Source organism: Dromiciops gliroides, chromosome 4 (assembly GCF_019393635.1).
Source record: "Dromiciops gliroides isolate mDroGli1 chromosome 4, mDroGli1.pri, whole genome shotgun sequence".
In the NCBI taxonomy this organism is placed as follows: Eukaryota; Metazoa; Chordata; class Mammalia; order Microbiotheria; family Microbiotheriidae; genus Dromiciops; species Dromiciops gliroides.
The window spans coordinates 212,370,689-212,388,334 of NC_057864.1; the positions used below are offsets into that span (position 1 = coordinate 212,370,689).

Here is a 17,646-nt window from a genome sequence, read left to right on the forward strand (position 1 = left end):
AAGAAATTATAATGATCGTTGAGGGCAACCCTACCTTTTTACAAATGAGAAAACTCAAGCTTAGGGAGGTGGCAGTCTAAATTGTAGAACCAGCATTTGAATCTAGATCCTATGAGTCCAGCTCCAGTCTTTCTTCCATTTCACCATGCTGTTGCTTATTATTACAGCACAGCCCCAGGTTATTATCCATTTTAGTGAGAATTCAAGGAAACATGAATAATTTTGAATGGTCCTTCATTGACCATCTTCCCATTGAAAAGTACAGTGGGTTAGAATTATAAGGAAGAACTGGAAGTAAAGGATAGATTTTTCTGTATAAACTGAATGGTGATAACAGAGTACGGATAGTAGAATGTCCATGGATATTTGGGAATTTTCACTATGGGTAGTTTGTATTGTCCCCAAATTGAAAAATTTTCCACCCTTCATTCAGTTTTACATTCAAATGAGTAGCGAATTTAATGGTGCAATTGCTACTAATCTAATAAGTACGTGGTAGGGCTTGGGGATGGGGAGAAAGTTTCTGCGTACCCTGGAACTGTTTTTGCTTTGCTTTTTATTCCCATTGTTTGGCTCAGCACCTTGCAAAAATGATAAATAATTATTGATTCCATACATGCTTTACATAATAATTCTCATTTTGAAAGTACTTTAAGGTTTACAAAGTGCTTTCCTCACAGGAATCTTGCATTGTTTGTGTATATGTATAGTTGAGCATATATGCATTTATGCACCAACACACAGATGCATTTGGTGGACTCTACTGTTATCTACTCAAGTATCACATTCAGTAGATCCTACACCAAGAGGATCTTAATCTATGTTATTTCATTTGTAACCCAGTTGTATAGCAAGGATCTCTGATTTATCATTCAAAAATGGATAAACTGAAATGACAACATTAAGAGATAGTTCTGGAAAAAAAATAGACTCAGAAATTCTTTTTATGGGATTTTTGTCCTTTACCTCTCCCCTTATTCTTTTTTACATCAGATTTCATTAGATGATGTTAATTACTTAAGATTTTTAGGTTTGCTAGGTTGTTCCTGTAGCAATGAAGGGTGACTATTCTAGAAGATTTTGTCTTCCTCAGAATTGTGTTGCATGTAGTCACTACCATATATTTTAGCAACTGTTGTGCTCAGATTGTTTCTTATGTGTTGTTTTTAGCTTCCTAATTAGTTTATACAATTGAAACTATGGTCCATCAGTACAAGGACCAACCACATGCTCTTAACAGTGCTGGTCATTAAACACTACTTAGTTTAATTAATTAATTAAATTAAATTTATGTTACCTAATATTGTCTTGTTAGCTTTTAAGCATTTTACTTTGGTATTAGGGGAATTTATTGAATATCTGCTATCTTAGAATTAAATCATTACACTTATGTTGTAGTTCCATTTTTCTTACTATGTCTACTTGCAAGTTGCTTCACCTCTTTAGGCTCAGTTTCCCTAAATGCAAAATGAGAAGATTAGATTATTTTTAAGGCGCCTTCCTGCTCTGACCTTGTCTGACTTATTATAGAGCTTCCAGATGTGTCTCTTTTAGCCTTTCCTATCCACCAAAACAAATACTGCAAAATTTTCTAATATAGAATATTATTAGAAGTTTTCATTATAACCATTGCCTGTCTATTTTGTGAACAGCTCATCATCTGTGGGCTAGGAAAGATTGATGTTAGTGACTGGAAGGTAAATACGCGGTTGAAACACTGTACCCCAGACAGCAATATTGTAAAATGGTTCTGGAAAGCTGTCGAATTTTTTGATGAAGAAAGGAGAGCACGATTACTTCAGTTTGTGACAGGATCTTCCAGAGTGCCTTTGCAGGGATTTAAAGCTTTACAAGGTGAGGCACCCCTGACAATAACTTGAAAGCATTTTCATGGATGTGCAAACTTTGCAGATGAATTGATATTATGAGTAGGGATTCTCTTCCCTCATAGTGTTCTTTGTCAATTGATCAATAGTTTTCATATCACCTTGCTTATCTTGGTTTCTTCAAATACCCCCCTACCCCTTAATTTACTTGCCAGTATACTGGGAAAATTATTCTTTGATTTTTCTAGCTATAAGTACTATCTACAGAGCTTTTTTTCAGCTACTTCTTAGATTATGTTTATGCAGGAGGAAATAAAACAGAAATAACATTTGGTATCCATGTACCTTTATGGATTGTGTATCTGTGCTGCAGTTCATGTTATAAATGAATCTAGATCTATATTTTCTCTTGTACTGTCTACTTGCTCATATTAAATGGCATAAATGCTTACATTGACCTAATTCATTAGTTCTCTTTGTAATTATTGCCTTCTTGAATTTCTAACAACTATCTGAAACCAAAATTTGTACAATTTTTCTTGCATTGGTTAATTTGTTACAGGGTTTGGGGTTTTGTTTTTGTTTGTGGGTTGGGGATTATTTTGGGGGGCTATCAAAGGTTTATTTTGGGTAGAATATAAAAGTTAGTGGGTTTCCAATCACATATTTTCTTCAGAAATGTTTTTTTTTTGGGGGGGGGGGCGACTTGCCCAGGGTCACACAGCTAGTAAGTGTCTGAGACTGGATTTCAACTCAGGTCCTTCTGAATTCAGGGCTGGTGCTTTATTCATTGCGACACCTAGCTGATCCTCAGAAATGTTTTACTAGAAAAGGATGCTTAGATGTATATGGTATAGATCTTTTTTCCCCAGAGTTTATTATCTACTTTCAAATACCATATTGCTTCCTTTTGACCGTTATGAGGTTGTGGAGAGTTACAGCATTCTCTTTCTGGTGGACCATGCCTATAATGATTTCATTCTAAGACTAGTTATTGGTTTAATGTATTTCCTGTGACTTTTTCACTTTTATTTAATTTACAGGTGCTGCAGGCCCAAGACTATTTACAATACACCAGATTGATGCTAGCACTAATAACCTACCGAAAGCTCACACGTGGTGGGTTTTTTTTTCTTCAATTTAATGTATAAAAATAGAGAATGAAACAGAATTTTTTTTCCTTTAACATTGTCACATTTGGACTGAATTGATTGAGAAAGGATTTCTATACAACCATTACCAGCAGACAGGCTTTAAATGTCTTGCTCCCCCCCCCCCCCCCCCGAGTTCTAGTGAAAGTTTCAGTCTTCCTTCAACATTTTCATAATTAGATTGTATTGAGATAGAACTAAAAGCCAACTCCTTAGGAGGAAAGGAACTTTTAAAAATCTTGCTCTTGTCAGTAGGTTACAATTTATAGTAATTCAACATCTCAAAGATAGGTACAAAGAAATCATAAGTGATCATCCATTGAGTATAATTTCTATTTTGGAGGAGTATTGATTTAATTTTCTGTCTTTGTATTATAAGACCTAAACAAAAAATGCATAAGAAACTTAGTCTAGAGTTTGAACTTTGTAAACAAATACTTTTAGTAACAGTGTATACATTTATATAATCATCTTATTTACTTGTTCACAGCTTCAATCGAATAGACATTCCACCCTATGAAAGTTATGAGAAGCTTTATGAGAAGCTGCTAACAGCCATTGAAGAAACATGTGGATTTGCTGTGGAATGACAAATGTTGCCAACTTCTTGGAACTCCATTTATATATGCTTGATTGATAGCCCGCCCCCTCTCCTCCCCCCCCCCCCATTTCCAACCAAGATTCAAGAAATGCTTGAAATACAGGAACACCTTTCCCCTCTTCTACTCTAGGACACCATGAAGGGGAAGGGTGGTTTTGGAATTTCCTTTCTGAGAAAAAAAAATGGCCTTTGCCATGAGGCCACTCCGCTGCTATTTAAAACTATTATCTTGAACCCACAGAATGCTGACTTTTCCTATGTTTTCAAAGTCTGGCAGTATTCTACCCTTAAAGACTACTATTATTTTTATAAAAGGTAATCTATTTTGTTTACCTATCAGAATTTGCCTTTCTAAAAACATCAAGACACAATTTCAGCAGTCGGTACAAGTAACATTTCAGCTTCACAGAACACATACCAAACAGCTACTATAAATACTCTTTTTAAAAAGAAAAATAAAGTTATTTTTGGATTGCTCTAATTTTGGATAAATTTGGCTAAAAGAATCATTAACCTTTTAAGCAAGCCACTTACATATTTAATTACATTTTCTTATAGTAAAGCATTATATTCTGCATTGTATATTGAATATAATTGTTCACTAGGTGGGTCTTTTAAAATACTTTTTCAAGCATGAATTTCCAGGAAAACAATTATACTATTTTGGTTTTTATTTATATCACTTGTCAGATTTTTAATGCAACTACTGTTTTAGTGATTTTATCATTGGACACAATACTTTGTGTTCATGGTGTCCCTGTTTTTTAAGAAACTTTTTTAAAGGACTTTTATAATGAGTCACCTTTATCAAGTATTTTGGATTTGCATTTCATCTTAAATGAAAATGCTGCATTTTTTAACTCCTAAAAGCATGTTGATGGTATATGTTCAGTCTTATTTTTAGATATACTGTTTTTAAGAACCAAAGTTCCTTATGTCAAAGTGCATCTAGTTGGTTATGTATTAATTGATGTATCAAGAATTCTATCAGGTAAACCATATTTAACCTTTGTTTAGCTGCTTATGAAATGGAGGTCTACTCAAATTGTGACAAAGGGAAAATTAGTTCTAAAGGTAACTTTTAGTTCTGCTTTTACATAACAACATAGTAGGCAAGGTGTTTGTATTGAAAGTGAGGTCAAGAAAGCTTACTACCAAGGTTCCCTAGGATGAAAAAGGTGAGTAAATATATGCATAAATGTAGAAACATACATAGGGAAAGTAGGGGAAAATTTACTGTAAATTAAGAAGTTAATTTTGGAAGCAAGTTGGTAATTCTAGTGGCCAGTACTGGGTACAGAAAATTGGCATCTGTTGTGAAGTATACAGACTTGATTTGTTAGGTGTTTGGCATACTTCTTGAGACCCCACCCCCATCCCGCCCCTCTCAGCCAGCAGGAAGCAGTAGAAATATTGGTGTAAAGAATTAGAAAAATATGAAATCATGGGTGTGTTTCTTCCTTCAGTCATAAGAAATACTTAAACAGTAGTAATTTTTGATGAATCAAAATTAGTTGTATTTTTTTGGTAAATGGATATGCTGTCTTGTAATATAGTGTCAAAATTCTATTCTGCCAAATTTGACTGCCACTGTAAGTAATCTAGTTACAGTTATTAATTTCTCAAAGGTAAGATCACTACATGGCCTAATAGTTAATACTTTGTGAAGCAGTATTATTAATGAGATTATATTTTTCCACTGTTAATGGACATACTACATTTGAACTTGAGATGTGCAGAAATGACATTTCTATACTCTTGATTAACTAATAGTTTTAAGTTTCACAGTAAACATAAACATTTCTATATTAGGCACTAGTGTAGTTTTCATTTGTACACAGTCTTTAGAAAATCTTACAAAACTAAGGAATGGTTCTGGAAACCAGAAGTATCAGGGAATGCAGTACAGTAACAGTGAAACGTTTCTAGGAATTATTTTAATGTATAAAATGGAGCAGGAATATACCATCACTTTTGAATGCCTTTTTTGCCCTTAATAATAAGGACTTCTTGAATAGAGCTTTAAGACAAATCACCCTACAGTACCAGTCAAAGGTATGCATACATACATACATACTTTTTTGTAATTCACAGGAATATATTGACCCCATCAGATTTCAGTTTCAGAATCACGTCAGCTGGTTCTTTCAAATAGGTGCTAAAGAAAGAAAGAAAAAAAACCCTTCATGTTTTATTGAACTTTGGACCCCATGAGTAATGTGAATATTTATATCCATGTGTCGCTCTTAGTGAGTTTTCCTTTTATCCATTCTTTATTTGCATTAAACTTCAGAAATGTCATTATATTTTCATTCTTTTCATTATGAAGCAATGATTATCTTGTAGCTCTCTTATAGTAGATATGAATTTCAGAGGATTATATTTCTTGATGTAAAGAATTTTGTAACAATGCTGTGTACAGTGTAAATTCAAAAACAAAAAAATTTTTTGCACATAGTTTCAGTTGCCCTAGATTGATTTATTTTTACCAAATGTTCTTGTTGTTGTTGTTTACTACAGTCCAGAACACACAAGGCTCCTGTTGAAATCCCTATTTTAAAATTTATAAATCATTTTTGTTTTACAACACTAAATCCATTTTGAACATCTGTTATGTTTAAACTGACATTGATGGAAGAGATTTTTGCTTCTTCATCAAAGTGTGTGCTTCTTTCATCCTTTATGCTTATTTTAGCAGCTCTCTCTGCTTCAAACTAAACTGCATCATAAAGCAATCAAATACCATTTTTAATACTTTAAATACTATATTAGGACGATGACTCTACCAAATGCTAAGTTTTGTTTTGTCTCTAGGTGTAATTAGTTTAATTGGTGTAATATTATCCTCTCCTCTAAACTGACTTTTTAAAGGTTTATCATTTCCATCGTATTTATTAAAGAGTGTTTTAGCATTGATATTCTTTGTATTTTCACCAAGCTGTTACATGAGCTTTATCAATAACATCTGTATAAATGGTTTAATTTTTTTAAAACTCTGTATGTGCCCATGCAGAACTTGAGTAATAAATTGTATGCTGTTTGCACCATCACAGCATCAGTGGTATTAAAAAAAAATTGTGTTTTCAGTACATTGAGACTTTTTAAAAAGCTTTGTCCTAATTTCATAATTTACCTTTTGTGTACACTTCCAAACATGTGATCCATAAAGTGAGGGTAGGAGGGAGAATGCAAATACTTTTTTATTTCTAAGTATCTTTTAGAATGTTTATATTCTATGGTCCTGCGCAATTTAGTTTGGATGCCAATGACAGTGAATAGTGTATTCCATGGATTACACCAAGTTCCAGTTGTCTTATATTTGAACATATTGGTAGAATATGGGGTCATATTTTCGGGAAATCTGTGTTTCAGTGAACTTTGGAGCTAGCTTGTTTTGAATTACTTTATGAAAGATAACCACTTTAGCTGCCTGAGCTAACATAACACTCTGGACAATTTTAATAGGACAACTTAAAGTAAAATATGTTGAACTTTATTCAGTATTCAAAGTAATTGATTATCTGAATTCATTCACAGGTTATAGAAGTATTCTTTTTTCTGAAGTGTTTTAAATATGTAGTTCATTGATTTAGTATTTTGTCTTTTTTTTTTTAATTTTTAAATTTTTTTTTTTTATTTTAGCAGGGCAATGGGGGTTAAGTGACTTGCCCAGGGTCACACAGCTAGTAAGTGTCTGGGCCAGATTTGAACTCAGGTACTCCTGAATCCAGGGCCGGTGCTTTATCCACTGTGCCACCTAGCTGCCCCCTATTTTGTCTCTTTTTAATCAGAAAAGTATAGTTGTAATGGGGTGGGGTTTTTTGGTAATGATTTGACCTGAAGATCATGTATGTAGAAAAGTGATAAGACAATGGCAGCCAGGAATTAAAAGTTGCAATGTTTTTTGAGATAAAAAAACACTGCTTAGATAATTTTCAATAATGCAGATAACATATCCATACTTATCCATCTTGTATGACTCTCATCTATGTCCTCTCCAAAATTTATCATACAGGGTCTATCCAACTTGCTAGATACTGCCCTTGCTTTCAGAATGATACTGGATCGCAGTTCTTTGTGACTGGAAAGACCATGGTGTCCTTGACAGAATTAGGGAAGTTTGAAAGCGGGGAGCTTTAATAAGTTCTTTTTAAAATTTGTTGAATTTGAAATGTTTATGGGACATCCAATTTGAGATGTCTGAAAGACATGGTGATAACTTAGGGAAGACTTGGAGTGAAACATTATAGATCTACCTGCATAGATGAATATGGGCTTGAATGGGAGAATGGAACTTGATGAAATAACTATAATTAGGCAACAAAAAGAAAAGATAGAATGTTGGGGGCTACCAATGGTTAATGTATATAATCTGGATGAAGAACCAGCCAAGGAGCCTGAGAAGCAGTGATCAGACAAGTCTCAGGAATGTCACCAAAAATCAAAAAGGAGAGAGTCTCCTGAAGGATGTGATCAGCAGTATCAGATGCTTTAGAGAGGAAGCTTTCAACAAGGATGAAAATTGAGAAAAGACCATTAGATTTTGCAATTAAAAGCACTGGTAATTTTGGAGAGAACAGTTTTAGTTGATTGCTAAGGTCAGAATACAGATTTCAGAAAGTTTAGAAGAGAGTGAGAGAAGAAGAAGTAGACTAAGGAGTTTTAACAGAGGAAGGGATGGTAGGATCAAATGAGGGATTTTTTGGGGGGAGGGGTCTTTTAATATTTTATTTTTTCCCAACTACATATAAAAACATTATACATATAAAAACATAATATTGTTTAAAAAATTTTTTGAGCTTTAAATTCTCTCCCCTTCCCCCCCATTGAGAAGGCAAACAATTCTATGTAGGTCATACATGTATAATCATATAAAACATATTGCTATGTTAATCATGTGAAAGAAAACACAGAAGAAAAAACCCCAAGAAGAATAAAGTAAAGAAAAAGAATACTTTGAATCCATTCAGACTCCATCAGTTCTTTCTCTGGATATGGATAGCATTTTTCATTATAAGTCCTTTAGAATCATCTTAAATCATTATATTGCTGAGAATGGCTGTCATTCACATTTTATCATACAATATTGCAGTTACTGTATACAATGTTTTGTCAGTTCTGCTCACTTTATTTTGCATCAGTTCATCAGTTTTTCATCAGTCTTTGCAGGTTTATCAGAGCATCCTGTTTGTCATTTTAAAAAAATGCTTAATTTATTTAGACTTTTCCCCAAGTTACATGTAGAAAACATTTTTTTCACATTGATGTTTTAAAACTTTGTGTTCCAAATTTTCTTCCTCCCTCCCCACCCCTCCCTAAGAAATCAAGCAATTCAATATAAGTTATGCATGTGCAGTCATGCAGAATATATCCACATTAGTCAGGTTGTGAAAGAAAATAGACAAAATAACTTTAGAAAGAGGAACTAACAAAAAAAAATTATACTTCAATCTGTATTAAGATGCCATCAGTTCTTTCACTGTAGATGGATTGCATTTTTTATAAGTCTTTCTGATAGCATCCTGCTCATCATTTCTTTCACAGTTACTGTGGCTAACTGTATTATCCTCCATCCTATTCCCTCCCCTTGATATTTACTCTATTTTCTATCTTCTTTCACCCTACCCCTCCTCAAAAGTGTTTTGCTTTTTACTGCCTGCTCCCCCAATCTGTCCTCCTTTCCTTCACCTCTTCCCCTTTATTCCCTTCCCCTCCCACTTTCCCTACAGGGCAAGATACATTACTATGCCCACTTGAGCATGTATGTTATTCCGTCTTTGAACCAATTGTGATGAGAGTAAGGCTCACGCACTCCCCTGCTCCTTCCCCATCTTCCTCTCCACTCCATAAGCTTTTTCTTGTTTCTTTTATGTGAGCTACTTTACCTGATTCTACCTCTCCCTTTCTCTTTCTTCCAGTGCATCCCTCTTACCCCTTAACTTTATTTTAAAAATGTCATCGTGGGGCAGCTAGGTGACACAGTGAACAAAGCACCAGCCCTAGATCCAGGAGGCCCTGAACCCAAATCAGGCCCCAGACATAAGCCACCCCACCCTGCCCCACCAAAAATAAAAAATGAACAAAGTTTTGTTCGCTAAATAAAGTGATTTCATCTAGTTCCATTTCTCCCAGGTCAAGGAGAAAATATTGCAAGCAGCCAGAAAGAAACAATTTTAAGTACTGTGGAGCCACAGTCAGGATAACACAAGATCTAGCAGCTTCTACATTAAAGGATTGGAAGGCAAAGGAACTGGGGTTACAACCAAGAATCACCAACCCAGCAAAACTCAGTATAATCTTTCAGGGGGAAAAATGAGACTTCAATGAAAAAGAGGACTTTCAGGCATTCGTGATGAAAAGACCTGAACTGAGTAGAAAATTAGATTTTTAAATAAAAGACTGAGTGAAGCATAAAAAGGTAAATAGGGAAAAAAAATCATAAAGGATATTAAAAGGTTAAACTATTTACATTCCTACATGGAAAGAAGATACTTGTAACTCATAAGAACTTTCTCAGCATTAGGACAATTGAAAGGAATATACTTAGAGGGCACAGGTGTAAATTGAATATGAAAGGATGATATCTGTAAAGCATTTATTTTTTGTTCATCTTTTTTGTGTGTGTGTGGGTGCGGGGGCAGGCAGGGTTGGGGTAAAGTAGCTCACTGCACTCCTCTCTCACCCCGGTATGGCAGACCTTCCCTGTCTCCCTTTTAAGCCATCTTTGGTTGGAAAAATGATCTCACTTTATTCTTTTGTGGGTTCTGCTGCTCCAAATATTGTCTTATGGCATTTTTTTGAAGGTATGTGGATGGATCATGTCAGGAGCTCTGAAAGTTACAGCCTTTACTCTGCCATCTCAGCTCTACCCCCTGCTTGTCATTTCTTATAGCATAGTAGTAAGCCACTGCAATAATATACCACAACTTGTTCAGCCATTCCCCATTTTATGAACATCCCCATTTGAGGGACTTTTAAAGATGGAGGAGACATAAGCATATCTGAAGGCAGCAGGGAAGGAGACAGTAGATAGGGTGAGATTGAAACTGATAGGGGAATGATGGTAGCAATCCGCTGGAGAAGATGGGACAGTGTCAGAAGTGAATACAGAGGGATTGGTCTTGGCAAGGAAAAGGATCTCATCAGAAACTGGAGTGAAGGAGGTGAATGCAGGAAGACGTCTTAGTGATGTGAGATGAAAGGGAGCCTTTGGTGAAATATGATGGGTGGATCCTCAGCTAAGAATGTGAGATTTAAGGAAAGATGATTTGGACAGTCTCTATTCGGAGTGATTTAGTGAATGAATTAGGGAAGGGAATGATTTGCCTTACTGTGTGGTAAAAGCCCCTTGAGATTAGATTATATGCATTTATAGTGGACCAAGTCAGTATGGGTATATGATTTCTTAGGAACTATATATCTTGGGGGCAGCTAGGTGATGCAGTGGATAAAGCACTGGCCCTGGATTCAGGAGAACCTGAATTCAAATACAGCCTCAAACACTTGACACTTATAGCTGTGTGACCCTGGGCAAGTCACTTAACCCTCATTGCCCTGCCAAAAAAAAAGAGAAAAAAGAACTATGCATCTTTTCCCACCTTTGTTTCGAAGTTACCACATATCAGTGTATGGTGATTTTATTTGAACAACCTTATCACTAAAAGAATTTCTGTACTACTTTGTCTCTAGCAACTAATGTTGCAGGACGCAACTATTTTCATGATAGTCTTTTAGGATTGCAATATATGATGACCAGTTGCTCCATGAAATATGTTTTTGGGGGTACTTTTTTGGGAATTAGGAAAAAAAGCCACTCTGCCAACTCCTTTCCTTGCCTCTTCAAGGAGTACCTATGAACTTTCCTTCCATTCAGCTGCAATTTCCTTATTATTAAGATGATCATCTTGAAATGCCTGAGATGAAAATTCTCAATCGCCTTAAAAAAGACATGCTAGAAAAGATCCAAGTTTAGGGTCTGGTAGATTTTTACGATTATAGATTGATTGTGTCTAACTGGTCCCAGATCAGATTAATGCTTTATGTCCTATCTGGCTATTCACCTTGCTGGCCATCTACACTTCTGTCCTGTTTCTCCCTAGCTGGAACGGCCCCTCTGAGCTGAACTGCTTAAAAAATGCCTTCTTAACCCTGGCTAAGCTATTTTGATTGGTGAGAATTCTAACTTAACTAGCCCACTCTGTCTAGCCAGGATCTGGGATAGGCTAACCACCAGCTTTTCACAGCTTTTTTCTCCCACCCAGTCCGCTCCTCTTTTCTCAGTCTTAGGGATTAGCTTTCCCTTAAAGGAGATCAACCTGTCTTCTAGAATTGATTGATTGGCCTCAATTTCCTGGTAACCTAAAAGCATAAAAAAATCCCAGGCAGCCACTAGCAGACTTGGGCCTCTCAGACTTGGATTTCTGAAGACAACCTTGTTGCCACCATGTCCTGCACTATAATCTGTCAGGATGACCCGATGCACTTCATATGGAGACAAGGAAAGAGGAGAGGTGTCTGTCTAGAGTGAGTGCTACCGTATCCTAGTTGCATATCCTTGCTATGTTAGGGCAAAGAAAACCTTTTGTTAACTGTTCAGTGATTCACTGAGTGCCTTATTTTGAACCAGTGTCAAACTGGAACTAAGTGCTAGCATTAGGGCTATCTCCAACATTTGGTGTAATTGCCCAGCTTGGGTTGAGATGATCATTTATATTTTGAGTTGAGTGAAGAGCCCTGCAAATATGGGGGGAGAGGGATGATTGATGGATACCACATAGCCCATTGTCACAAGAGCCCTCCAGATCACATTTGAACAATTCTATCTATGGAACAGGGACCAGATCCCCACTCAGGTGGAAGGATATGCTCAATGGATGCAAGAGGGGGCTGTCACATGTAACGTAAGTTGGACTGCAGGTATAATAAGACTGAAAGTAAACAGCATTATTCAGCAATTAAAGCATAAGCTTTCAGGAAGAGCCATGCAATGAAAGCTGAGGGACAGCTAAAATACAAAAGAAAAAGTTCCCTCCTGGTGAGGCAAGCACTGAGGGGGACCCCAGCCAGGTACCTTTGTTGTGATCTGACCCAAAGATAACAATTCCTGCTAACATCAGAGCTGTCAAACTGGAGGGCAGGCTGGACTTGCTTGGCAGAGAGATTGGGAAATTCCCACCAGAAAAGCCCCACAGGCTTCTCATCACTGCCCCCAGAAGAGTAACTCCTTGAGTGAGCCACCTAGAAACTTGATGAGTGACAGGAACAATGGCTCTTGAGGCAATGGTCTAATGGAATCAGTGCTAAGCAGTCTTTCACAACTAATTGGCAAGGCTGAGGGAGTTCTCTGAGAATAGTTTTACAGTCAACCAAATTTATTAGAGCATCTACATTGGGAAGGGCAGAGGATAGATCACTGGGCCTGGAGTCAGGAAGATTCATCTTCCTGAGTTCAAATCTAACCTCAGATACTTACTAGTTGGGTGACCCTGGGCATATTAATTTAGCCTTGTTTGCCTCCATTTCCTCATCTGTAAAGCGAGCTGGATAAGGAAATGGCAAACCACTCCAGTATCTCCGCCAAGAAAACCCCAACTTAGGTCACGAAGAGTTGGATACAACTGAAAACACGACTGAACACCACCACACTGGCCTTGTAAAGATGGATCTCCTATTCATCTAGTACCCTGATGGGGATCCGCACTGGAGAGCATGAAGTTCCACAAGGAAGTGCATTTGCATGGATTTATGCTTCCTCAATTCCCTCCTTCCAAGGCCTGCAACACCTTAAGCTGAATCTGTCTCCAGAGCTGTGGGATCCTGCTTTCTGCTAGAAGTTCAGCTGAATGACTTCAGATATTAGCAATGAGTCTCCCTCCCCACACAACCATATAAGTGTAGGCTAAACAACTGGTGAAATTTGAGCTGGAGGTTACAACAATTGTGGCTTGGGCAAATACTGCTCTCAGTGGGAAAGCAACTGATGGCTAGTCCATGGAAGTGCTAGTAAAACCGTAGAGGAAAAACAACAACAAAAAAGAAAACAAACAAACTGTACAGGGCCAGGCCCTAAGGTCCTTCACCCATCTCTAAGGTACACTCTATAACCCTTTTTGCACCATCCAGGGGAAGTTACAGAGAGCAAGATACTGAGTAGGTAGCAGTACAGAGAGAACCTCAGTATCAACTCCTACTTCAGGTTGCATGTAAGAGGCTTATTATGACCAACCATTTTGGAGAACAATTTGTAACTATGCCCAAAGGATTATAAAAACGTTGTCCCCAGCAACATTGCTGAGATCTATTCCCCATGGGAGATCCGAGAAAAGAAGAGCAATATGTACAAAATGTTTATAGAAGCAAAGAATTGGAAACCAGATATCCATTAATTGGGGAATACCTGAACAAGCAGTGGTATTTGAATGTGACAGTATTCTATTATACTTGAAGAAACAAAGGGGAGAATTTCAGAAAAACCTGGGAAGACTTGTATAAACTGATATAAAAAGAAGTAGGCAGAACCAGGGTAAAACATACACAGTAAAAGCGGTATTACAATAATCAACTTTGACTTAGCAACTCTGATTAATACAACAATCTACAAAAATTTCTAGGGATTCATGATAAAAATGCTGTCTACTTCTAGACAGAGAACTGATGGACTGTAGTATTTTTTTTCCTTTTTCTCCTTTCCTCCCCCAATCATGGCTATTGTGGAAATGTTTTGCATGACTTCATATGTATAATGAGTATTGTCTATCTTGCCTTCTCATTGGGTACGGAAGAGAATGTGAAACTGAAAATAAAAATAAACAAATTGGCCTTTTCCCATCTTTCCAGTCTTCTTACACTTTATGATCCAATTATACTAGCCTACTTGCTGTTTCTTAAACATGACATTCAGATGTCTCAACTTTGCAACTTTTTCCTGATCGTAACTTCATGGTCTAGAATGCTTTCCCTCTTCACCTCTGCTTCTTAATTTCCCTTAAGACTTGGCTGAAGGCCCAACCTTCTGCCAGAAGCTTTTCTGGATGCTTTCGATTTCCCCTTTCCCACTAATTTGTGCTTTATAAATGCTTGTAGACTAACAAACTCAAGGCCTTTATACCATCTTGGTTCTCTTCCTCTGGGCACTTTCTATTTTATCAATGTTCTTCCTAAAATGTGGTGACCATAATATTTCATAATGGTCTGACTAGGGTAGAATTACAACAGTACTATCAGTCCCTTACTCCTGAATGCTGAGTGTGAGTTAAAAAATTTAAATTACCTAGAGACTGCTTAACTGAGTTGACTCTTTACTGTCATATTGTTTATTTGGAATATTCCTCCTATCCAAATTGTACCCATTCTACAAGACTACCTCTTTCATTAGTAGGCTGTCTTTTTAAGATCTTAATGATCTTTCCTTTGAATTCATAGGACATTAATTATAAAAGGAGTGCTGAGCTTTTTTTTGTGTGTGTGAGGCAGTTGGGGTTAAGTGACTTGCCCAGGGTCACACAGCTAGTAAGTGTTAAGTGTCTGAGGCCGGATTTGAACTCAGGTCCTCCTGACTCCAGGGCCGGTGTTCTATCCAATGCGCCACCTAGCTGCCCCTGTAATTTAGTCTTACAGAGTTGCCTTGAGTACTGGTATGCTAAGTGACTTGCCTAGAGTCACTTGTGTGGCCCTTGCAGGACTTGATCCTAGGTCTTCTTGGCTCCAAGAGTGGCTCTGTTTACTAATGTCGTCCTGCTTCTTGAGTAGTTATCTCCTAGGGCTAAGAATATAGGTGCTTAAGTAAAACTTTGATGGTTTCACAGCAATCTGTGTTGAAGCAACTGCTTTTATATAAATTGTTGTACGTTAGGAGTAAAGAGGCTTTAAGGAGCATTTAAAAATGTTTTATTAGAAATGTCTAGAAGATTAAACCAATTACATTCAGTGTTTAATTAAGGTTGTTTAAAAGTTGATTACCTATGAATTTGTAATCTTTGTTTCAATCATTCTCATCATTCAGCAGGCTCAGGTTCAACACAAACACACACATTATTTTTTTCAAGTAAAATAAAAACCTGTTTTTATAGTTGGCTCTTTAATTCAAAAGAAATGGCCCCTGCTGTACTGAAATGAAGCTATCTGAAGCCGAGCTTTAAGGCGCTCAGCTTCCACTTCCCGAAAGAAGAGGTCATCATCATTTTTAATTATCATGGTCTGCAACTGTTGAATTTCTTGCTCCATCTTGGATCTCAATTCCCTTTTCATTTTATGTAATGTCTGAAAGAGAATTCAAATCATGGTGTTTCAGGTACATCTGCTTTCATCCAAACCATCTGCATCATTAGATACACTGGCAAAGGAGGGCAAAGAATGCAAAGAAACCCAGATGGTTTGCTACTTACTAACAGTTGTTTGTCCTTCATTCTGGAAGAGGACCATGACATCAGGGTGATGTCATGACCTGCAGTGAACTAGATTTAAGTGAGGGAGGGCTGTGCAAGGTCACCACCTGACTCTCTCCTCCAAAGCCATCTGGGTCCAGTGGCAAGGAAGACTGGAGATGGCCCTGGGTGTTTAAGGCAATTGGGGTTAAGTGACTTGCTAGAGTCGCACAGCTATTAAATGTCAAGGTGGGTTTTGGACTCAGGTCCTCCCAACTTCAGGGCCAGTGCTCTATCCACTGAACCACCACCTAGCTGCCCCATTTATGAACAGTAAGAACAATAGATAGGGTTAAAACATGACTTTAAATGGGATATGTGAATATGGACTATTTCCTCCATTCCACTTTAGCATGGATAATGGTCTCATTTTCACTCCTTTACAGCAAAGTGTGTATAACTTAGCTTGTTAATTACCTTTGTTTGGGCTTTCTCTCTCATTTGGATTTCTTGACGTTCCTGTGATACAGCTTCTGCCAGCATTGCAAACTGTTTAGAAGGAAGAAACAGCCTGTATTTAATCATCCTCACACTTGAGATTCATTGGTTGCTATTTTAGAAGGAACTGTTTCAGGTTGTGGTCAAGTACTGTCTCATAAGAGGGTTATAGTATATTGTGCTATTTGCAAAGCACTTAACAGTGATGGTACCTGGTCTTTATAATAGTTCTCCAATGATTGCAGTTCATTCTCATGCAGTCTCTTTTGTTCTTCCCGCCTGTCTTTAGCGTAGTTTCTCAGTTCTTGCAATCTTAGCTTTTGAATTTCCAAACCTTCTCTGAAAAGGTTCTTAAATATCTGTAAAGATAAATTTATTAAGAAAAGAATTTAATTTGAAAATAACAGTAATACCTAACATTAATATAGCACTTTACATATACTAGTCTCATTTTATCCATACGACAACCCTGTGAGTAGATACTATTATTATTTTCCTTTTAGAGATGAAGAGTGACTTGTAATCAGGGTTACATAGCTATTGTGTTTCTAAGTTAGGATTTGAACTTGTTCCTCCTAACTCACCAAGCTGCTATTTATAAAGTACTATCTTCCACAGTTCCCACTATGACCATCTTTACAAGTAGCCACTCTTGCAGGGAAGATCTTGTGAAATGCAGATCAGAAAGAATGCCAATTTAATTCTAAGTACATTTCTTGGGAACACAGGCTAAGTTAGCAGGTTATTTGGCAAATGATTGCACATAGGCTCACTCATCTCCCATTTAGCAGTGTGAAAAAACGATTTTTACATATTAACCAAAGAGCAGCATCTTTCTGCTTAAGAATAACTCATTTTTTTTGGGAGGGTGGGGGGCAATGAGGGTTAAGTGACTTGCCCAGGATCACACAGCTAGTATCAAGTGTCTGAGGCCGGATTTGAACTCAGGTCCTCCTGAATCCAGGGCTGATGCTTTATCCACTGTGTCACCTAGTTGCCCCCTTAAGAATAACTCTTAGCTGGTTGGCTGATCATGAAAACTACAAATTCGTTTAAAGAAAGTTGCAGAACTTTTTGTGATAACAAAGAACTGCAAACAAAGTAGATGCCCAAATTGTGGCATATGAATGTAATGGAATATCACTGGCTGTAAGAAATGATTAATGTGATAAATATAAAAGCATGGAGAAATATACTATATACTGATT

The 17,646-nt window shown here is 37.0% G+C and overlaps 2 protein-coding genes across 2 annotated transcripts in view; one reads left to right on the forward strand and one right to left on the reverse strand.

The window, feature by feature from the left end:
• The window catches only part of SMURF2 (SMAD specific E3 ubiquitin protein ligase 2), a 145,691-nt gene extending 138,916 nt beyond the window's left edge, over window positions 1–6,775 (forward strand). Inside the window, exons 17-19 of the mRNA XM_044005578.1 lie at window positions 1,653–1,854; window positions 2,870–2,945; window positions 3,468–6,775. Of these exons, the coding sequence (XP_043861513.1) occupies window positions 1,653–1,854; window positions 2,870–2,945; window positions 3,468–3,567 (378 nt within the window). The 3' untranslated portion in view covers window positions 3,568–6,775. The remainder of the gene's footprint in view (window positions 1–1,652; window positions 1,855–2,869; window positions 2,946–3,467) is intronic.
• An 8,672-nt stretch (window positions 6,776–15,447) lies between these two features.
• Window positions 15,448–17,646, reverse strand: part of CEP95 (centrosomal protein 95) — a 32,233-nt gene continuing 30,034 nt past the window's right edge. Inside the window, exons 20-22 of the mRNA XM_044003688.1 lie at window positions 16,651–16,797; window positions 16,418–16,489; window positions 15,448–15,836 (exon numbers count right to left, since the gene is read on the reverse strand). Of these exons, the coding sequence (XP_043859623.1) occupies window positions 15,660–15,836; window positions 16,418–16,489; window positions 16,651–16,797 (396 nt within the window). The 3' untranslated portion in view covers window positions 15,448–15,659. The remainder of the gene's footprint in view (window positions 15,837–16,417; window positions 16,490–16,650; window positions 16,798–17,646) is intronic.